Genomic DNA, 17,302 nt, shown 5'->3' on the forward strand with positions numbered 1-17,302 from the left:
ATTATAAGACTGGCTGTGATGTCGGGAACTGCGTTAGGATCATTGGACCAGACTGATGTCATTTGCATTGTGGGGATTGCGGCAGGGGTAACCCAATTATTGTTGTTTTCATGCACGTAACTAAGTTATGGGCGTCTGAATCATACGCACGCAACGCAAGTTCCACGAAGCTGCCAATAGAGTAGAAAAAATGTAATGCTCATAAACTACCGGATACATTTGACACCTCGGCAGGTGTTTATTATTGCGTGACAAAATACATCTTGTTTACGAGGAATATGAAGTCGCTGTTGACTTAATAATCATCATTTCGTATTTGCCGGGGGAAAGCTTGAGTATTGTTATATTTCTTTCGTGGTAGGTGCTACTGTGCTTGGAATGTTTAGTCGATTTTGTGTCTTTTCTGATGATTTGTTAATATATGCGTCTGTTTCAAAGCCAGATTACGGTGGAGTGGGGGCACTGTGTTTTAGTGTGCGGCGCTATGAACCTTACGAGCAGAGTTTTAATCGCAGCCACGACTGACATCAGTGGTGACTGTAATCAGAACCGCTGCTGCTTCTCCTCGTCAGCCTTGTGCGTTAAGTACGGTAAAAAAAACATTACACCGGCATCCACTCGCTGGAATTGTTTGCGTTGTCTATTTTTGTATTTTATGAAACCATACAATTCTCTTAAGTGAGAGAACATCGCACAAGGTGGGACTACTCTATTCTTCCCGAGAGGACGATCTTGGTCACGATGTCAGCTGCCTTAAAGCCGACACCGCGGACCGCACTCAAATGAAGCTGCCGTTGTCATTTTCTCGAGGCGGCTGAGGTGAGCGGGAGACCCTTGCAGTGTTTTTTTTTTGGCCGCCCCCATCCACCGCCGCCGTTCCACGCGGCCTCCTCTCACGGTCCGTTGACCGCGTCGAGCCGTTTCTCCACGACGCAGGGTGGCGGTGGCGGTGGTGGTGGCCGCTGTTGGTAACGGACGATGGTCGTGAGTCTTCCTCATCATCAACATCCATGGCGTTGATAATTGGTTTTTTACCCTTCTATCTGGCAACAAAACTGACACCTTTTTTTACAAGGAGTCATGTTTGCATAGACCACAATACCTGCAGTCATAATGCAAACAAAAAACATAACTCGGATAATGTATGCACTGTCCTTGAAGTTGATTGGTCCACACCCGAGACAGCTTTCCTTAGAGCCTAGTCTCACATGGGTTGGACCAGATGACGCCAAAAAGGTGTCAGTTTTGTTGCCAGATAGAAGGGTAAAAAAACAATTATCATATTTTTTACTGGCAAATGAGGTTCCAATGGTGTAAACAATGGCGTTGTTGGTGCCCCCGTAAGCTGTGCGTCGAAAATTGCATTGGGAGGCAGTCTTATGCTTTACCTTTTATCCTGTAACCTATTTGCGCGCGGTGTAACTGTAATTTTCCATTTATGTTCACGTATCAGAAATAGATTTTTAGAATAATAATTGAACAATTTATAACGCACACATTTTCACGAAAAGTCACATTTTCCAGTCGCGTAGGGGGTTGGCATGGAGCCAGGCTCAGGATTCCACCTCGTACGCCTGACAAATCAGATGAGCGACCTTCAACGGCCTCTTAAAAGCGGTGGTGGATTTGATGCTGCTGTGTTTTTGAGTGGTGGGGATGTGATTACAAATGAGCATCCATAGACAAACGGCACTCTGCTGAACTTACCACGAACAGTTCCTACTTATACCTCAGTCCCCTTGTAAGTTGGATGTGCTATGTTAAGGTTAATAAAACAAGGGAGTTTACTCGGCATGTTAATTTTAAAGTATTGTAGGGAAGTAGTTCAATCATTCTTAAGCCATTAAAATAATCTTTTCTTCAGCTTCAAAAAAAACTAAGTGGTCGACATTGCCACTCAATTATGGGAAAAAGAAATACTCTTAAGTAATTGTGAGAATAAAAACTGCACGTTTAAAAAGACAAGGTGTTTAATGTGGCAGTTTTGTCATGTAAATTTGAATGGCAGAAAGATTACAGTTAAAAATCACACTTTAGCAACGACAAAACCCCCGTAACTGTTAAGTCGTTTTAAATAAATGAGTGGTTCGTTTACATTACTACTTTTTTTGCTCCCCCCTTTGATCGTGCACTTATAACAGGTTCTCGCGCTGGCCATGTCGGGCCCTCTGTAGTGCAAAACCATCTTTAGCCAGGCATGACTTTCATTGTTTGATCAGACCTCCTTTTGAGATCCTTTGAGATGCTGCCTGGGCTTGAGAGCCCGACAGCACGCCGGCGTGTGGGAGCTGTACATTAAACTTGTATTATAAAAGGCTTCGGTTTGAAAGGGAAGGCGTACGGTATGTATTTTTATAAATCTATATGTGTGTGTGGTGTCAGCGGATCTATTGAAGTTAGGAATGACCGCGTGATACATTGTTAAAATGTCAGTGTTATTGTGCCATTTAATTTTAACATTTTTTGTGTTCTCCAAGAAGGGGGTTGCGGCTGTCACGTAATGGTTTGGGTGCCGGCTTCACAATCTGGAGGTCCCGAGGCCCGTGTACCAAGCTGTGGCGAGATGTTAAATACCTCACCTGGTATACAGGAGGTCGTGGATTCGATCCCGACCCTGATGCCTGCTGTATATTTGGAGTTGGCATGTTATTCCCGTGGTCATGTGGATTTTTCTCCGGGTCCTCCCGTTTTCCCCTGCCACATTGAGAACACTATGTAACACAATTTTTGGTCCTGGGTAGTAAGTGTTATTTCGTAATTGCTTATGCCTATAAAGTATAGAAAATGGCTATAATTCTCCAAAAACTTTGCTTTTGTGATCAGGACAGGGATATTTAGAAATGTATCTATTTTCAATGAGAAAACTGGCAAATTTGTGTCTTTTCGTTCACATGAAGTCAGAAAAAAACAACATGAATCAAAACTAACATATATGTATACTAAAGTAATGCAAAAATTACTACAAAATATTTAGAAGTGAGTAGTTTTTCGAGATTTACGATTTTACTGTAACTCACTTTCACGAATCAGCCCCCAAATGTAGTCTCGTATCATGTTCTCGTTATACTGTCCTTGGTAGCGGCGTTCAAAGTCCAGTCTATCCTGGTGAAACCGCTCGCCTTGCTCCTCCGAGTACACTCCCATGTTCTCCTTGAATTTATGAAGATGAGTATCAAGGATATGGACTTTGAGGGACATCCTACAGCCCATTGTGTCGTAGTTCTTCTTCAGTCTCAACCAGCTCCACATAGTTGTGATTGCCCAGGAAGCCACGAACCACTGCGACAAAGCTGTCCCAAGCCGCGTTCTCCTTACTAGTGAGCTTCTTGGGGAATTCATCGCACTCCAGGATCTTTTTTATCTGTGGTCCGACGAAGACACCGGCTTTGACCTTTGCCTCAGACAGCTTAGAGAAGAAGTCTTGAAGGTACTGGAAGGCTGCCGACTCCTTATCTACAGCTCTGACAAATTGTTTCATGAGGTCCAATTTGATGTGCAGTGGTGGCATCAGCACCTTCCACCAGTGGCTCCCACTTAACGTTGTTCTTCCCCACAGAAAACTCGGTCCGCTGTGGCCAGTCCCGCCTGTGGTAGTGCGCCTTGGTGTCCCTGCTGCCCCAAAGGCAAAGATAGCAGCAACACTTAGTAAAACCGCCTTGGAGACCCATCAATAATTACACCATTTTGAAGTCTCCGATGACCTCCCAGTCGTACTCATCATACTTCAAGGCGTCCAGCAAGGTCTTGATGTTGTTGTAAACCTCTTTGAGGTGCACCGAGTGAGCCAGGGGAAGAGACGGGAACTCGTTACCATTAGGGAGCAGCACGGCTTTGAGGCTCCTGGATGAGCTGTCAATGAAGAGGCACCACTCATTCTGGTTACAGGCGATTCCGATTGCCTCGAACAGACTAGTCACATTGTCGCAGAAGCAGAGGCCATCTTGACGGGTGAAGAAGCTGCAAAAAGGTTGGTAACGCTTCCTCTGATCTGCGACTTGCATACTTTCGTCCAACAAGTTCCACTGCTTGAGCCTAGACGTCAAAAACTCGGCATTGGACTTGGTGAGACCAAGATCTCTAATCAAGTCGTTGAGGTGTTTTTGGTTGGGGTAGTATGGGTTTCTCTCCTCAGCTCCACCTCTGAAATTGTCATCTGGATCTACAACGTCTTCCTTGCTCTCTGACTTGCTGCTCTCTTCTAAAGATGGCTGCTCTCTCTCCGGAGGAGTGGGTATAGGGAGCTCATGGCAGTGTGGCACCAGGGCGATGGATGAAGGAAGGTCCAGATACGTGATAGCAGGTGCATTCATGCCAGTTGATCGGCAGGTCGTGTGCGATGTGGGGTACAGTGTGGGTGCTCTCACTTCTTCCGTGATGTGTGGTCAGTGTGGATCAGTTGGCCAAATGCTGTCTAGAGAGAGGCGGGCTCTCTGGTGCATCATCTAGTGGGAGGCCCTTCTGCCAGCAGTGCCATGTGCAAAACATTGCGGGGCTGAACCTTGAACAAGAAGGGCAAAAGCGAATGCATGTGTACGTCTTTGTTGATTGTTTTATATACAGGGACAATGAGTGCATTTTGTTTTGGGGAAGGTGTTTCCATCTTCAATGTGCGAACAAATTGATCTTGAACATAGCCACAAACTTGGGGAATTTAAATCGCAAATGAATGTGTTAACAACGACATGTGACGTTGCCTAATGTGTTCTCGCCGTTCGATTTAAATCTACGAAGACGTAAAAAAAACAGAAGTTCAGTGTGTAATTTGAAACTCCAACCACATCATTGCTTCGTGAACATAACCTTGTAGATAGGGGCTGTTGTATAAAACACAATTTCACATGCGCATTGCCTTTGCACAATGCGGTACAGATGCGGATAAGTAATTGGGAGCATATTGTTTCGTGTTGTGTAGGTTTTGCCATGACACTGGCTTTGAGACATCATGTTCTGCTCCACAATCATGAAATGTTCCTGCAGAGCAAGTATATAAAAATGAAGTGTATAGACGTAGAGCTTTGACGTTTATTAAAATCATACTGGTTTCATTTTGCTCCGCTGTGTCGCGCAGAAACAACATTGCATGTTTTCTTTTGCGCAAGGCTTGTGAGTACATTTGCCGATGTTCTCCGTTCCATACTGTCCAAGGCAACGTGACACATTAATCCACAATAATGCCTTGTCACCGCCGTTTCAACATGCGTGTTGTGCCAATGCATTTGCTCGAGAAGAGAGATGTGGCTTATTTCTTTTCAAGGTGGCTGATGTCATCGTTTTTGTCTCCATCTCTAGAATGTCAACGCTGCCTGTTTCTCACGGGGGAGGGAGGGAGGGGGGTGTGCATTATTCGTGGTTTTTCGTAAATCATGCCGTGTAAAACATAACCTACGGAAATGATCAACAACATCATCTAAAGGATGCACCTCCTGAGACGATGGTGTTTCCGTGGTTTATGAAATGGTCATTAAGCCTCTCCCGCTGACTTTTTTTTAAATCGTAAACTGTTATTTATTTTCAGTTAGTTTCATGCTTTTATTTGTTTGACCCGTGATTCAGTAATTTGAGGTTCGGTTAACCTAAGCGCCACTGTCTGGCAAGTGGCCTTTGTGACTGGCCCTTGTCGCATCGAATTTAAGAGCATCGCCACGGCCTACCAAATGCGAGTCAACAACTGTGGCATCTGCCGGAGTTTGCAAACACGGCTCCGGAATTCCAATGTGTGCCACAGAGATTGCACAGAAAAGGTAAACAAAGAGTTTCACCCCCCACGCCCCCCCTAAGATTTAGTGTTTGGAGAAGTTTTTGTGTAACTTATAGTTGTGGGTACCATGTTCCGCCAATTTGATTCTTGTTATGAGTTATAAAACAATTGAGTGGAGTCTGGACTGTCAGTCAGTGATTCTCCCACGGACAACTGCGTATAAATATATTTAAACATGGAGCGCTTCCTTCGCTTATAAATTATTCAGACGCGTGGCAGATGTGTTATTCTTGGTCCCCTGTTGTGCCGTGGCTTAAAAAGTCATCACTATCACCCAAGTATAGATTTCCCTGATTACAAAGCTTCCTAATCCACCACCCTGCAGAGCTCAACTCTCACGTGTGCTTCACGCGCTTGCCTTCTTACTGTTGTCTGTCTGGCAAACTGATTTGCATATCTATAAAGTTATGATATTTCTTGTTTTCGAACGGCTTGTTTGGTTTAAAATTGACAATTATAGTTATTTGCAGCCAAAACAAATGGTTGCTAAATGACTGAAGTCACCAGACACGAGGCACGGGAACCATGAAATTATGTTGAGATTGGCAACAAACGCTGTTGGGTGTCGGCTAAATGTATAGGGTATTTTAGAAATTTCGATTTAAAGCTTTCGTGACTGCAGGGATTCATCTTCTTGGTTCTTTCGGTAAAGTCACGTAGAAGGGAAGTAATAAAATAATAAAAATAAAACATAATAAATTGTTTTATTATGTTTTATTTGTATTATTTTATTACTTCCCTTCTACGTGACTTTACCGAAAGAACCAAGAAGTATTTTAGAAATTTGTTTTTTATATAAAGGGGATGCCTTCCATGGCGTAATGGTTAGCGCACAATAGTCCTGCAATCCAGTTGTCACCAATTTGTTCCCTTAGACTTGACAGTCGAAGCAATGGAGTGGTTGCTTAAAACCCCCACCCGCCTCTGTCCACCCCATGGAATGAATGAGTAGACCACATTCATTCGATGTGGAGATCGCGTGTGGTGAAGTATGGGTACTCCAACCTCCTCGAAGTCATCTGGCCAGTGTGGAAGTGTAGGCCAAAACACTACTTAGTGGAGCCCGTTTTGCCGGCAGCGGAGTGAGCAAGACATTGCAGGGCTGCACCTTTACCCTTTTCATAAACTTTACAAAACTACACATCGGATCTCTTTGTAGACTTGGACTCTCTTTGAAATCCCCTCTACTTCCACTTGACGCACAGCCACTCGTCGTCACCCCGACACGTACTCACGACCCCTCGACACGTACTCACGAAACGGTCACTGCATTGCGTGCTTTTCATATGCGCTTCTGTGGCCGTCTGGAACACTCTTCCTTCTGATATTATTAAGCCACTGGAGCTATGCACTTTTAAATCTAGATTGAAAACTCATTTCATTAGAACTGCTTTTTGTCTTTAGTTTGTTGTCCTTCCCCTGAACCGATTGGCTACGTACGGTGCAAAAGTACATACTTTATATAATGTCGTCTATATTTGTGTTGTTTTATATTTTTCTGAGTTATATTTGCTTTCTATCCTATGAACATTGTTTAAAATCCCCGGGATTGTTGTGGCCATCTTGGTGGTGGTGGTGTTCAACGTGAATGTCAATCGCTCATAACAAAGATAAAGATCCCCCAAATAGCCTCTCACAGACTATTGGGGCAAGTCTTAACGGCGAGCGGCCTATTGATGCTGGCACGGCACACGAGGCAGTGGGTGGCCAACACCACGCCCGGCCACCTTTGTCTCCCGAGCGATGTTGCATACACCTCGCTCGTAGCAACACGCGTGTTCACGGTCAGCATTGTTGCGTCGCAACTCAAGTCGCATGCCCTGCACACAACATGCGTGCAACATACGCATGTGCGTAGACGTAACGCGCGGCCGCGGCGCAGCGCGGCGCCCCCCGCGATGCCGTGTCCCGCGTTGCCCGCGACGCCGTCGACTCCGGGACACTTGGCCCGCACTTTCAGACGGGGGCCGCGTGGCCCCACGTCGCGGAGACCATTAAATGCTCGGAATGAAAATCGATGGGACTCGCGGCTCTCCGCGAGGCGCTCGCATTTGTGACCCCGCGGGAGCCCCAAAGTATAATTTCATATCCAGAGTGACCGTGGTTGCAATTCGGCGTGGCTGCGGTGTGCGCAGGTTGGTCCGTAATAGCTTATTGCTGTCCAACTACGCTCAGTAATGGCTGTATTTGGAGAGGTATTGCCATGAAGCCGCGTTGAAGTCCAAGTGTAAGAATGTATTTTCGGCTGCAACCCTGCAACTCGCTTGCTTGTGCCAATGCCAATAGAAGGGCCTCCACGAGATGGAGCTCTGGAGAGTCTCTCAAGATGGTGTTTTGGCCTACTCTACCACTCTGGCCAGATGTCTTGGAAGAGAGGTGGGGGTACCCACACTTTACCCCAACGCACGTGCCCCAAAGATCAACTAACTGTGTTAAACACATTTATTCTGCCGGGTGGGCAGAGGTGGAGAGATTTATGACGCTTTCCCTTTTTTTTACTGCAATGCCGGGATATGAAATCTAATTGAGAACCTCTGGTGTTGCTAGTCCAGTTTGCTAAGCATTACATCATGGCAGCTGACCCCCCTCCCCCTGGTATAATGTTAGATGTGAATGTATTTAATTAATGCGCATAAGCGAGCGTGCGTTGGGAAAGATTGGAGGTGAGCACACCGGCTTCTGCCACACTCTGTTGGCATCAAAACCAGCTCCTTAAAAGCAACCTGCCATTTACAATACAACACAAGTGCACTTTAGATGTATACAGCATCTACATGCTGACTACATCCTGAAATGATGTAGAGGAGCAGTGGGAACAATTACACTGGTCAACACACTTTTTCTGGCATAAGGTATTCCAACGGTTTGAAGGTAATTTTGGGGTGCTGATTCCAAATCTGGCATCAGTTTTTGTCACATCAGGTTTTTGAGATATCAAATATTGCATTTTCAATAAAAACTGCAAAAGAAATGTATTAAATAAATGTGGATATCTACATAAAATCATATTATAAACACACTATCATAAAAATACAGCACCATATTTTAACACTAAAGCAGTCACTGACTCGCAACAACTTGCAATCATAAGTGACAGAGTTAATTTCGGGTAAAATAAATGAAAATGGGTATGCCGGGTATGCCGATAGCATGAAAGATCAGATTTGGAATCAGCACCCTGAAATTAGTCTAAAACAGTTGCAAAAGTCCAGGCCAGAAAAAAATGGGTTTTTTTTTGTTGACCAGTGTTATTTTATAGAGAGAGGCAGTCATAGGCAGAGGAAGAAAGAAACACCTGAATCCAGGACTTAGGCAGGGATAGCATTGTGTCTGGGGGAAGGGGGTTGTAGGTGTATATATGTTGAACTTCTTTCGTATCGTACGTAGCCAACCATGCTAATCGGAGGTGCGGGAGCAGCAAAGAAGAATGAGCAACCCCTCCCACTCATCCCCAGCTTTGGATTGTGGTGTAATCCAATAGGTGTACCACTTGGGGTTTGAAAATCTTTGATGTGGACCACAGACCTGATGTGACCTTAGAAACAGTGTGGTGGTGGTGGTAGACTCAATAGATTTACGATGAACATATTGTTTCAGTTGCCAGAGTGAAACCTTATGCACCTCATGATTTAATGAGAGGTAGAATGGTCGGTGTAGGGTGGAGCAGGTCATGCTTTGAACCTGGCAAACCTGAGTTTGATTCCTAGCCACGGCTAACATAAGTGGCGAGTGATAGCTGAACCGACAGATTGACAGGGTCTGTAAGTGCTTTGTGTATGTTTTTTGAATAGTTTTTAAAGTTTTTGCATGAAACAAGCCAGAAAGAATATCGTATCTAGTGAGTAAAACATTCTACGTTGGCTTTCACAACCGATATATTGATTGGTGATTAGTTTCTTTTCGGTAAGATTTTGCAGTGATAATGTCATCTTTTTAACACTTAAAACCCTCCACCGCCTGACAGAGGCAGTCAAATAAAGTTGTCACGTGTGCAAACATGCAAATTTATTTACGTTTTTTAACAAACAGGACGAATATTCAAAAGCGAGCAAAATGTTTACAAATGTTTACAACATGTCCACATTTTGCCAACAACTTGATTGAGTTGTCTCTGTTTGGTTGTAGAGGGTTATAGCAGACAAAAACGTACTCTTATACCTCCACGATCAGACTCTATAGAATGTAGGGTGTGCAGCAGATACTACTGACTCTATAGTAGATATTACTGACTTTAGATACGACTGACTATTGCGTGTAGGGTGTGTAGGCATATAAAACTGATTTGTATATAGGGTTGGTAGGTGTAGGGCATATATGCCTACAAAACACATTTCTTTTCTTTTTGGGGGGGGGGGGGTCGACAATTGTTGTAAACCTGGTGGATCAACTTATTACTCCTTAATCTGGGGGGGGGTGGTGGTCCACTTTCTATAACTTTCATTCAAACCTTCTGAAAGGCTTTTGTAATTTAGTTGATGGACAAATGGAATGCCAGGCTTTTATAATACATATTAGAATATGCATTCAACGTATATAAATATTCATGCTCTCAACCTTTTTCCATGCCAGAAATTTGATTCAAAATAAAAAGTCCATCTCTCTTGCATAATAATAAAAAACAATATTCTTACAGTCGGTCAGTCTGCGGCTCTTTTCCGGAGTAATATTTCACAACAACATTTGTTGAGGCAAGCAGTCTCTGGAAAGCCCATAGGCGGATACAAAATAAATAAATACATAATTTGTGTATGCAGAAATCTTGACTTAAAGCTTTTGTGACTGCAGGAATTCATATTCTTTGGGTCTTTCGGTAAAGTCACGTAGATAGATTTCGATTTAAAGCTTTCGTGACTGCAGGGATTCATCTTCTTGGTTCTTTCGGTAAAGTCACGTGGAAGGGAAATAATAAAATAATAAAAATAAAACATAATATAATAATATAATATTTTATTATGTTTTATTTTTATTATTTATTATATAATATTATATTTTATTATGTTTTATTTTTATTATTTTATTATTTCACGTAGATAGGTTCAAAGAAAATAACAAAAAACTACGACGTTTCGATCGCAACACAAGTGGTTGTCATCAGGAAAAGGGGGTTAGCTTCTCAAGGCAAACTGTTTATAAAGGTTTGAAATGGGCGTAGCCCAAGTGTGTCAGCAGCATGGGCGGGGCAGCTAATGCTAATGTGAGTGACAGTACACGTAGAGGGCGATGACGGTGCTGGTGGTGGGTTTACACCAATTAAACTGCTGCAAGTAATCACTGCACCTCGCTTTAGACACTCACAATGTTGACGGTGGAGGTTGCTGCTAGAGGTGATGGTACTCGAAGAGGCCCATGACGGCACTGGTGGTGTGCTTCCACGAATAAAGGGATGGTAGTAGTGGGCAGTGATGGTCCCGGTGGTGAGCAATTTAACACAGCACATAAAATTCATTTTTCGATTTAAAGCTTTCGTGACTGCAGGGATTCATCTTCTTGGTTCTTTCGGTAAAGTCACGTAGAAGGGAAGTAATAAAATAATAAAAATAAAACATAATAAAATGAAATAAATTATATATAAAAAATAAAAAAGTAAAATTATTTCATTTTATTATGTTTTATTTTTATTATTGTATTACTTCCCTTCTACGTGACTTTACCGAAAGAACCAAGAAGACACATAAAATTCGTGATCTGATCCCATCTGTGAAGGATGTGATCCCTGACATGCAATACCCCGGTGTCTACAAACTAAGCTGTGTCTGCGGCATCAATTACATTGGGGAAACTAAGCGGCATGTCTCGGACCCTGTTCGTGAACATAAGGCAGATCTGAAACACGGTAGGACCAATACCTCGGCCGTGGCTGATCATTGTTTTAATGTGGTGGGCTCACATGAAATGGATTTCTCTAAGACGAAGGTACTTTGCAAACCCACTGGCTATCAACAAAGATTTGTTCATGAAGCCATCCATATATACAGACATAGACACAATTTCAACCGAGAAGATGGGTACAAACTCAGCAATCACTGGAAGGATGTTATCAACCAGTTTAAGTCATGACTGGCTCTAATGTTTCCATTTTAGACCTGGCATCCCTTTAATTTAATCGGTGGAAGCTCACCAACGGGACCATCACTGCCCACTGCTACCATCACCACTAGCCGTAGCACTTTATTGGTGGAAGCCCACTACCAGAGCTGTAGTCACCCTCTACGAGTACCATCACTGACATTAACACTCACTACTCCGCCCATGCTGCTGACACTTGGGCTACGCCCATTTCAAACCTTTATAAACAGTTTGCCTTTAGAGGCTAACCCCCTTTTCCTGATGACGGCCGCTTGTGTTGCGATCGAAACGTCGTAGTTTTTTGCTATTTTCTTCGAACCTATCTCCATGACTTTACCGAAAGACCCAAAAAATACAGAGATATGGACTTTTGTTTGTTTTTATGTGATCCAATGTGCTCTGTAATATAACTTTATACACTTTATGATACGTTTTATTTTTACATTGTCTTATTTGACCCACCGCTTTGATCCACTGGGCTAGATGTAGCCTTTCAGCACAATATCTATGCAAACCACAAATGATAAATTCTTACACTCATTATTCGATGCGCGCCATGAGGAGAAAATATTTATTTTGAACCAGTCACTGAATCGTGACATGAGTTATTTTAAAACATGTTACTTTGTGTGCACAAAAATAAATTGGAGGTAAAGGCCAGAAACGACATTACTGTAACAAGCATAAAAAAAACCTTGATGATTAGCTTGCCGTTGTGACCGTATGCTTGGAATTACATTGAGAAACAGAAATGAAAAAAACGTCAGTTTTAATGATTTCAATAATACTGGATGTAAAAGTCGGTGGGCATGGGCAGGATCTGGTCACGGAAAAGGAATGCTGTCCGATGATTAAGAATAGTGACAGAGTGACAGCCAGGGAAACAAAGTGCCTCCTGAGGGGAACGCGCTCCACGGAGGAGATGGAGCTATGAGGTTGGTTCGTGGTGCGGCCGTCGGTGGATTGTTGCATCAAAATGGGTTTGTGAGAAGGCAGAGGCTTGGGGACGCTTTCAAGCCGGTAGTGAAATGAGCAAGGCTGTTGCTGATGATGATGACAACGAGGTTGTGTCGGCTAACCCGTGACCGAATGCAAGCTTAACGTGCCAACACCCTGGTAAACATTGTGTTTGCTCTCGTGTGTATCCAGAAAACACGCCGTATGAATCTCCATTAATTTACAGGAATTCTCATTTTTTTTAATCTTCGAGCAAAAGGAAATCAAATTGCAGCGGGTGTCTTGGGGGAGACATTGAGCATCTGGCGTTATCGTAATAAAGTACAGGCATCTTCTTGGTTCTTTCGGTAAAGTCACGTAGAAGGGAAATAATAAAATGATAAAAATAAAACATCATAGAATAATTCTCACGACTTTTCGACCACAACGCAAGCAGCCGTCCTCAGGTGAAAAACAGGTCTGTCGGGAAGACATCGTCTGACAGACTCAGGTGAAGAACATGTCTGTCAGACGCTGTCTTCGCGACAGACCTGTTCTTCACCTGAGGACGGCTGCTTGCGTTGTGGCCAAAACGTCGTGAGAATTATTTTATCATGTTTTATTTTTATTATTTTATTATTTCCCTTCTACGTGACTTTACCGAAAGAACCAAGCAAATGAATCCCCGCAGTCACGAAAGCTTTAAATCGCAAAAGTACAGGCATTCGAGCAAAACACGCTGGTAGCTGCAAAGGCTCCCGTCACGTGTAGTGAAACGTCGGATATTAGTTTAGTTGATTAGTTTATTCATCAACTATACACATCGGAGAGCCGTACAGCGCAGCTGTAGAAACCTCCGCCGTGAAAGTGAAGAAGGCAGTATGGGAAAACTAAGTTTAGATGCTTGATGAAACCTTCAAAGTAAAGTTTGTGGCGCGTGTGCATTGGGCCTTAATCAATCACTTAGTTACCATTCAATACAATAAATTATCTTGCAACAGGGATACGCTCCCTGTTAATGAGAGAATACCTCTGTAAATTTAAATATTTAGACTCCACCGCCTCAAAGCAAACTTCTGTCGGGATGCTAACGATTGCCAAACAATCACAAGACGTGTCGTTGACGTGAGCAGGGGGTTCTTTTGCTCAGTCCGTTGTTAATGTTTCACCTCATTCAAACCGGGCCCTATCGAGCACGAGTCACGCAGCACATTTGTGCAGTCGGCGCAAAACCCACTGCGTCTGGGAAGAGCCATCGGAGATTCCCAGCAGCACCCGTTCTCGCTAGGCTCCTCAACTCGGCAGCGACACTGAAGCGGCGATTATTCGACGTTGCTAAGTACACGGATGATTGTCATTTTAAAACCGCTTGTGAAAGGTACGTGTGTGTGTGTGTTCCTGTGAGCGTCTCATCTTCGAGTTTAAATATAAACTGAATTGATCTGATTATAGTTGTCATTGTGTTGCTTTATCTCTGCTCCAGTTAAATAAAGGACATCAATCAATCAATTTGCGGTAGGAAGGATGTGGGATATGGTGCTGTGTGTGGCATTTCTCTCTCTGTGCCACCGCAACTCCTCCAAAATAATAATAACGGAAATACTATCATCGTCGTAATCATTGTCCACGGTAAATCTACTGCTGGATGAATGCCTCTCTTGTCTCTGCCATCTTTCTTACGATCTTGCGACGTAGCGCTCCACCCGGCGCCTGCACACGAGCTAATTCCGTCGCTCCATCTCCGCGGGCGTCCTCTGGGGTGCTGTTCCGTTCCTTGGCCGCCACACCCATTTGTTATTCTTGACCATCGTCCAACCTGCCTTGTTCTAGTTTCCTGCTCAAGCGCACTGAGTTTTTTCCTCACTGGGGTTTAACGATGCCGCTGGGCAGGCGCGCGTCCTCCCCTGCACGTGTTCCCTTCTATGTCTGGCTCGTGTCATTCCAAAACGTGGATCGTTCCACGCGTTTTCTTTCTTTTCCGTGACGCGTGCCCTCTGCTTATTTGCACAACTCTTCAGTCAGTCGGGACACACACACACAACAACACAACAACAACCAGATTGCTCAAATATTCATCGGTCCAAGCCTTATTTCTTTAAAAAAAAAAAGCGCACTGTACAATGCCGTGGAAAAACGTGCGTAATTTATATAAATTATGATTACTATTCACCCTCTGTTGTAAAAAAAAACACGCAGGTTCCCTTGGCGCTCGAGCAAAGTGTGCGATGTTGCCTCCCCAGGTGCGTGCGGTGCGACCGCGTGAGCCCTCCCGGGGTCCCACGGTGACGTCCCTGCGCTGCCATGGAGGTGAAGGAGTTGCGTCAGTACCACTCGCTCTCGCAGAACCGTCCGGCCAAGGAGTGCCAGTACTCGATCGGCGCGCCGAGCCGCGACGACCACCACCTCCACCACCAGCAGCAGCTGCAACAGCAGCAGCAGCTGCAACAGCAACAGCAGCTGCAACAGCAGCAGCAGCGCGCCGTGCAGCAGCAGCAGCAACAGCAGAGCTCGTGCGGCGAAGAGTGTCTGGGTCACCCGGGCGCCCGCGCTCGTCACCCCTACCCCCCCGCGGGGGACTCGCTCTACGAAGCCGATGCGGGGTATGGGCTCTCCTCCAGGGACCCCAACAAGTACGCCCGGCAAGGTGAGAGCCGCTCTCGTGTTACCGCGCTGACGCCGACGCAGATGCGCGTTCAGCTGCCGCCGCGACCCCGGCCGCGCTCTGACAGATGAGCTTCTCTCAAGCCTTGCCGTTAACCCTCGAGTCCTCCCACCGCCCCCGTTCCCCCGTCCCCCCTCGAATAATGAATTTGACGTATTTTAACGTTGCGCCGCGGGCAATGATGTTTGGGGGGTGAATTTTAAAGGGTTGGCCTCTGCGGGGGGTTTGTTCAGGTGCCCCCACGTGGTGGAAGGTGTGTTTGCTGTGCTGCTTTAGCGGCGGTGTAGCGGTCAGCGTGCTGCGCCACGAACCCGGCGACCCGAGTTCGACTCCCGCTCACGGCCGACACCAGAATGACGATTGTCGCAACCGGTCCGGGGCCTCCCCTGGGTTGACTCAGCCTCAAATAAGTACCTGGTGCGGTCTGTAAACATCGACGTTGGGGAGACAAAGGCCGCCGGTCGTGGTGTTGGTCACTCAACCCCACGTGTGCCGTTTCCGGCCTGCATAGGTGCTCGCTAACAGCACTTGCCCCAACAGTCCGTTGAAGGCTATAAGGGGGGGTTCTTTTTTTTGTTTTGCTTTCGCGGTGGATCTCTGGGAAGGTGCGTGCAATTAATCCTGTTACCCGTTAACATTATCTCCTTTTTTGAATTCAAGGAATTGTTGATGAGAGCGTTAACCCTTGTGTTGAGGTCAGGCCCCAATGTCCCCCACTCGCCCTTTCCCCTCCCTTTGCCCTCCTCTTTGTGGTGGCGTTTCCCAGCTTAGCTTCAGTCTCTGCATCCATTCAGAGCCTGTAGAATGATTCATTGTCGATTGGGATCATTTAAATAACAAAATGTCCTTTTTGTTGCAACAGTGCACACATTGTTACTTTATTTTTGGGGATTTTTTTGTAATGCTTAGAATTAAAGCCACATACGTGCATTTAGACATTTTGGGGATAATTTGTTTTCTTTATATTTGATTCAACGATTAGGGATAATGCTATTGTTCACTTGATGAAAGACCGTTTAAAACTTTCTACAGAAAAGCATCTCAATTATTTTTCAACTAAATTACGAATGTGCTGTTATTTCTTTTTTCATTTCATCAACACAAAAAAAATTACACTGCTGTTTCAGTGGAGAGCCACTCTGCAATTTGCTCCTGCAGTGAAGCTCTGTTAGGTTACAAATCAACTCTGAATTATAATTATTTCCCCATTTAGTCGACCACCAGATGTATCCACCCACTCAGTTTTAAATCGTGGAGAGGACCACATGTGCGCGCATGATTGTTGTTAAAGAATCCGGTTCTAATGTGTTCATTGCGGGACCGGAAGCCATCAGTCAGGTGTGCGTGTGTATGCATCTCAACGCCGTGGGGAGCCTTTGCGCAGTGGTTCGCACGCCGAGCTACGAACCAAGTGACACGAGTTAGATTCCCGCTCACGACCAACACCGGTGATGGTTATCTGCTGAACCGGTCCTGGGGGATCTCCCCTAGGTCGACTCAGCCTCAAATGAATACCCGATGCGGTGGGTAAAACATCGCCACTGGTGAGAGGCGATTTGGTGCTGATCACGCACTCTATCGTGTGCCGTGCCGGCCTTCATAGGTGCTCGCTAACAGAAACTTCCCCTTACAGTCTGTTAGGGCTATACCTGGGGTGGGGGGGGGGATCTTTGTCTTTGCTCTTAATGCCACACCGCCCACGTGTAAGCTCTCAGAGCGTCTTTAAAGCTGCTCGACTACAGCACGGACCGAGCAGAGTGTTTGACTCACTTGTGCAAGGCGATCCCCAGGAATGGTTTTACTGCTTCTCAGCTCGTGATGGAGTTGCGATGGGGCTTTGCAGAAGATTTTATGGACGAGCAATCTGGGCGTCCTCTGCA

The 17,302-nt window shown here is 45.0% G+C and overlaps 1 protein-coding gene across 3 annotated transcripts in view; it reads left to right on the plus strand.

Annotated features, from left to right (window-relative positions):
- The window catches only part of LOC144732291 (teneurin-3-like), a 417,468-nt gene that overhangs the window by 104,045 nt on the left and 296,121 nt on the right, over window positions 1–17,302 (plus strand). For all 3 annotated transcript variants that reach the window (XM_078613736.1, XM_078613738.1, XM_078613737.1), the window contains exon 4: window positions 15,001–15,404. In XM_078613736.1, the coding sequence (XP_078469862.1) occupies window positions 15,062–15,404 (343 nt within the window). In that variant the 5' untranslated portion in view covers window positions 15,001–15,061. The remainder of the gene's footprint in view (window positions 1–15,000; window positions 15,405–17,302) is intronic.

Source organism: Lampetra planeri, chromosome 42 (assembly GCF_965212315.1).
Source record: "Lampetra planeri chromosome 42, kcLamPlan1.2.h2, whole genome shotgun sequence".
Classification (NCBI taxonomy): domain Eukaryota; kingdom Metazoa; phylum Chordata; class Hyperoartia; order Petromyzontiformes; family Petromyzontidae; genus Lampetra; species Lampetra planeri.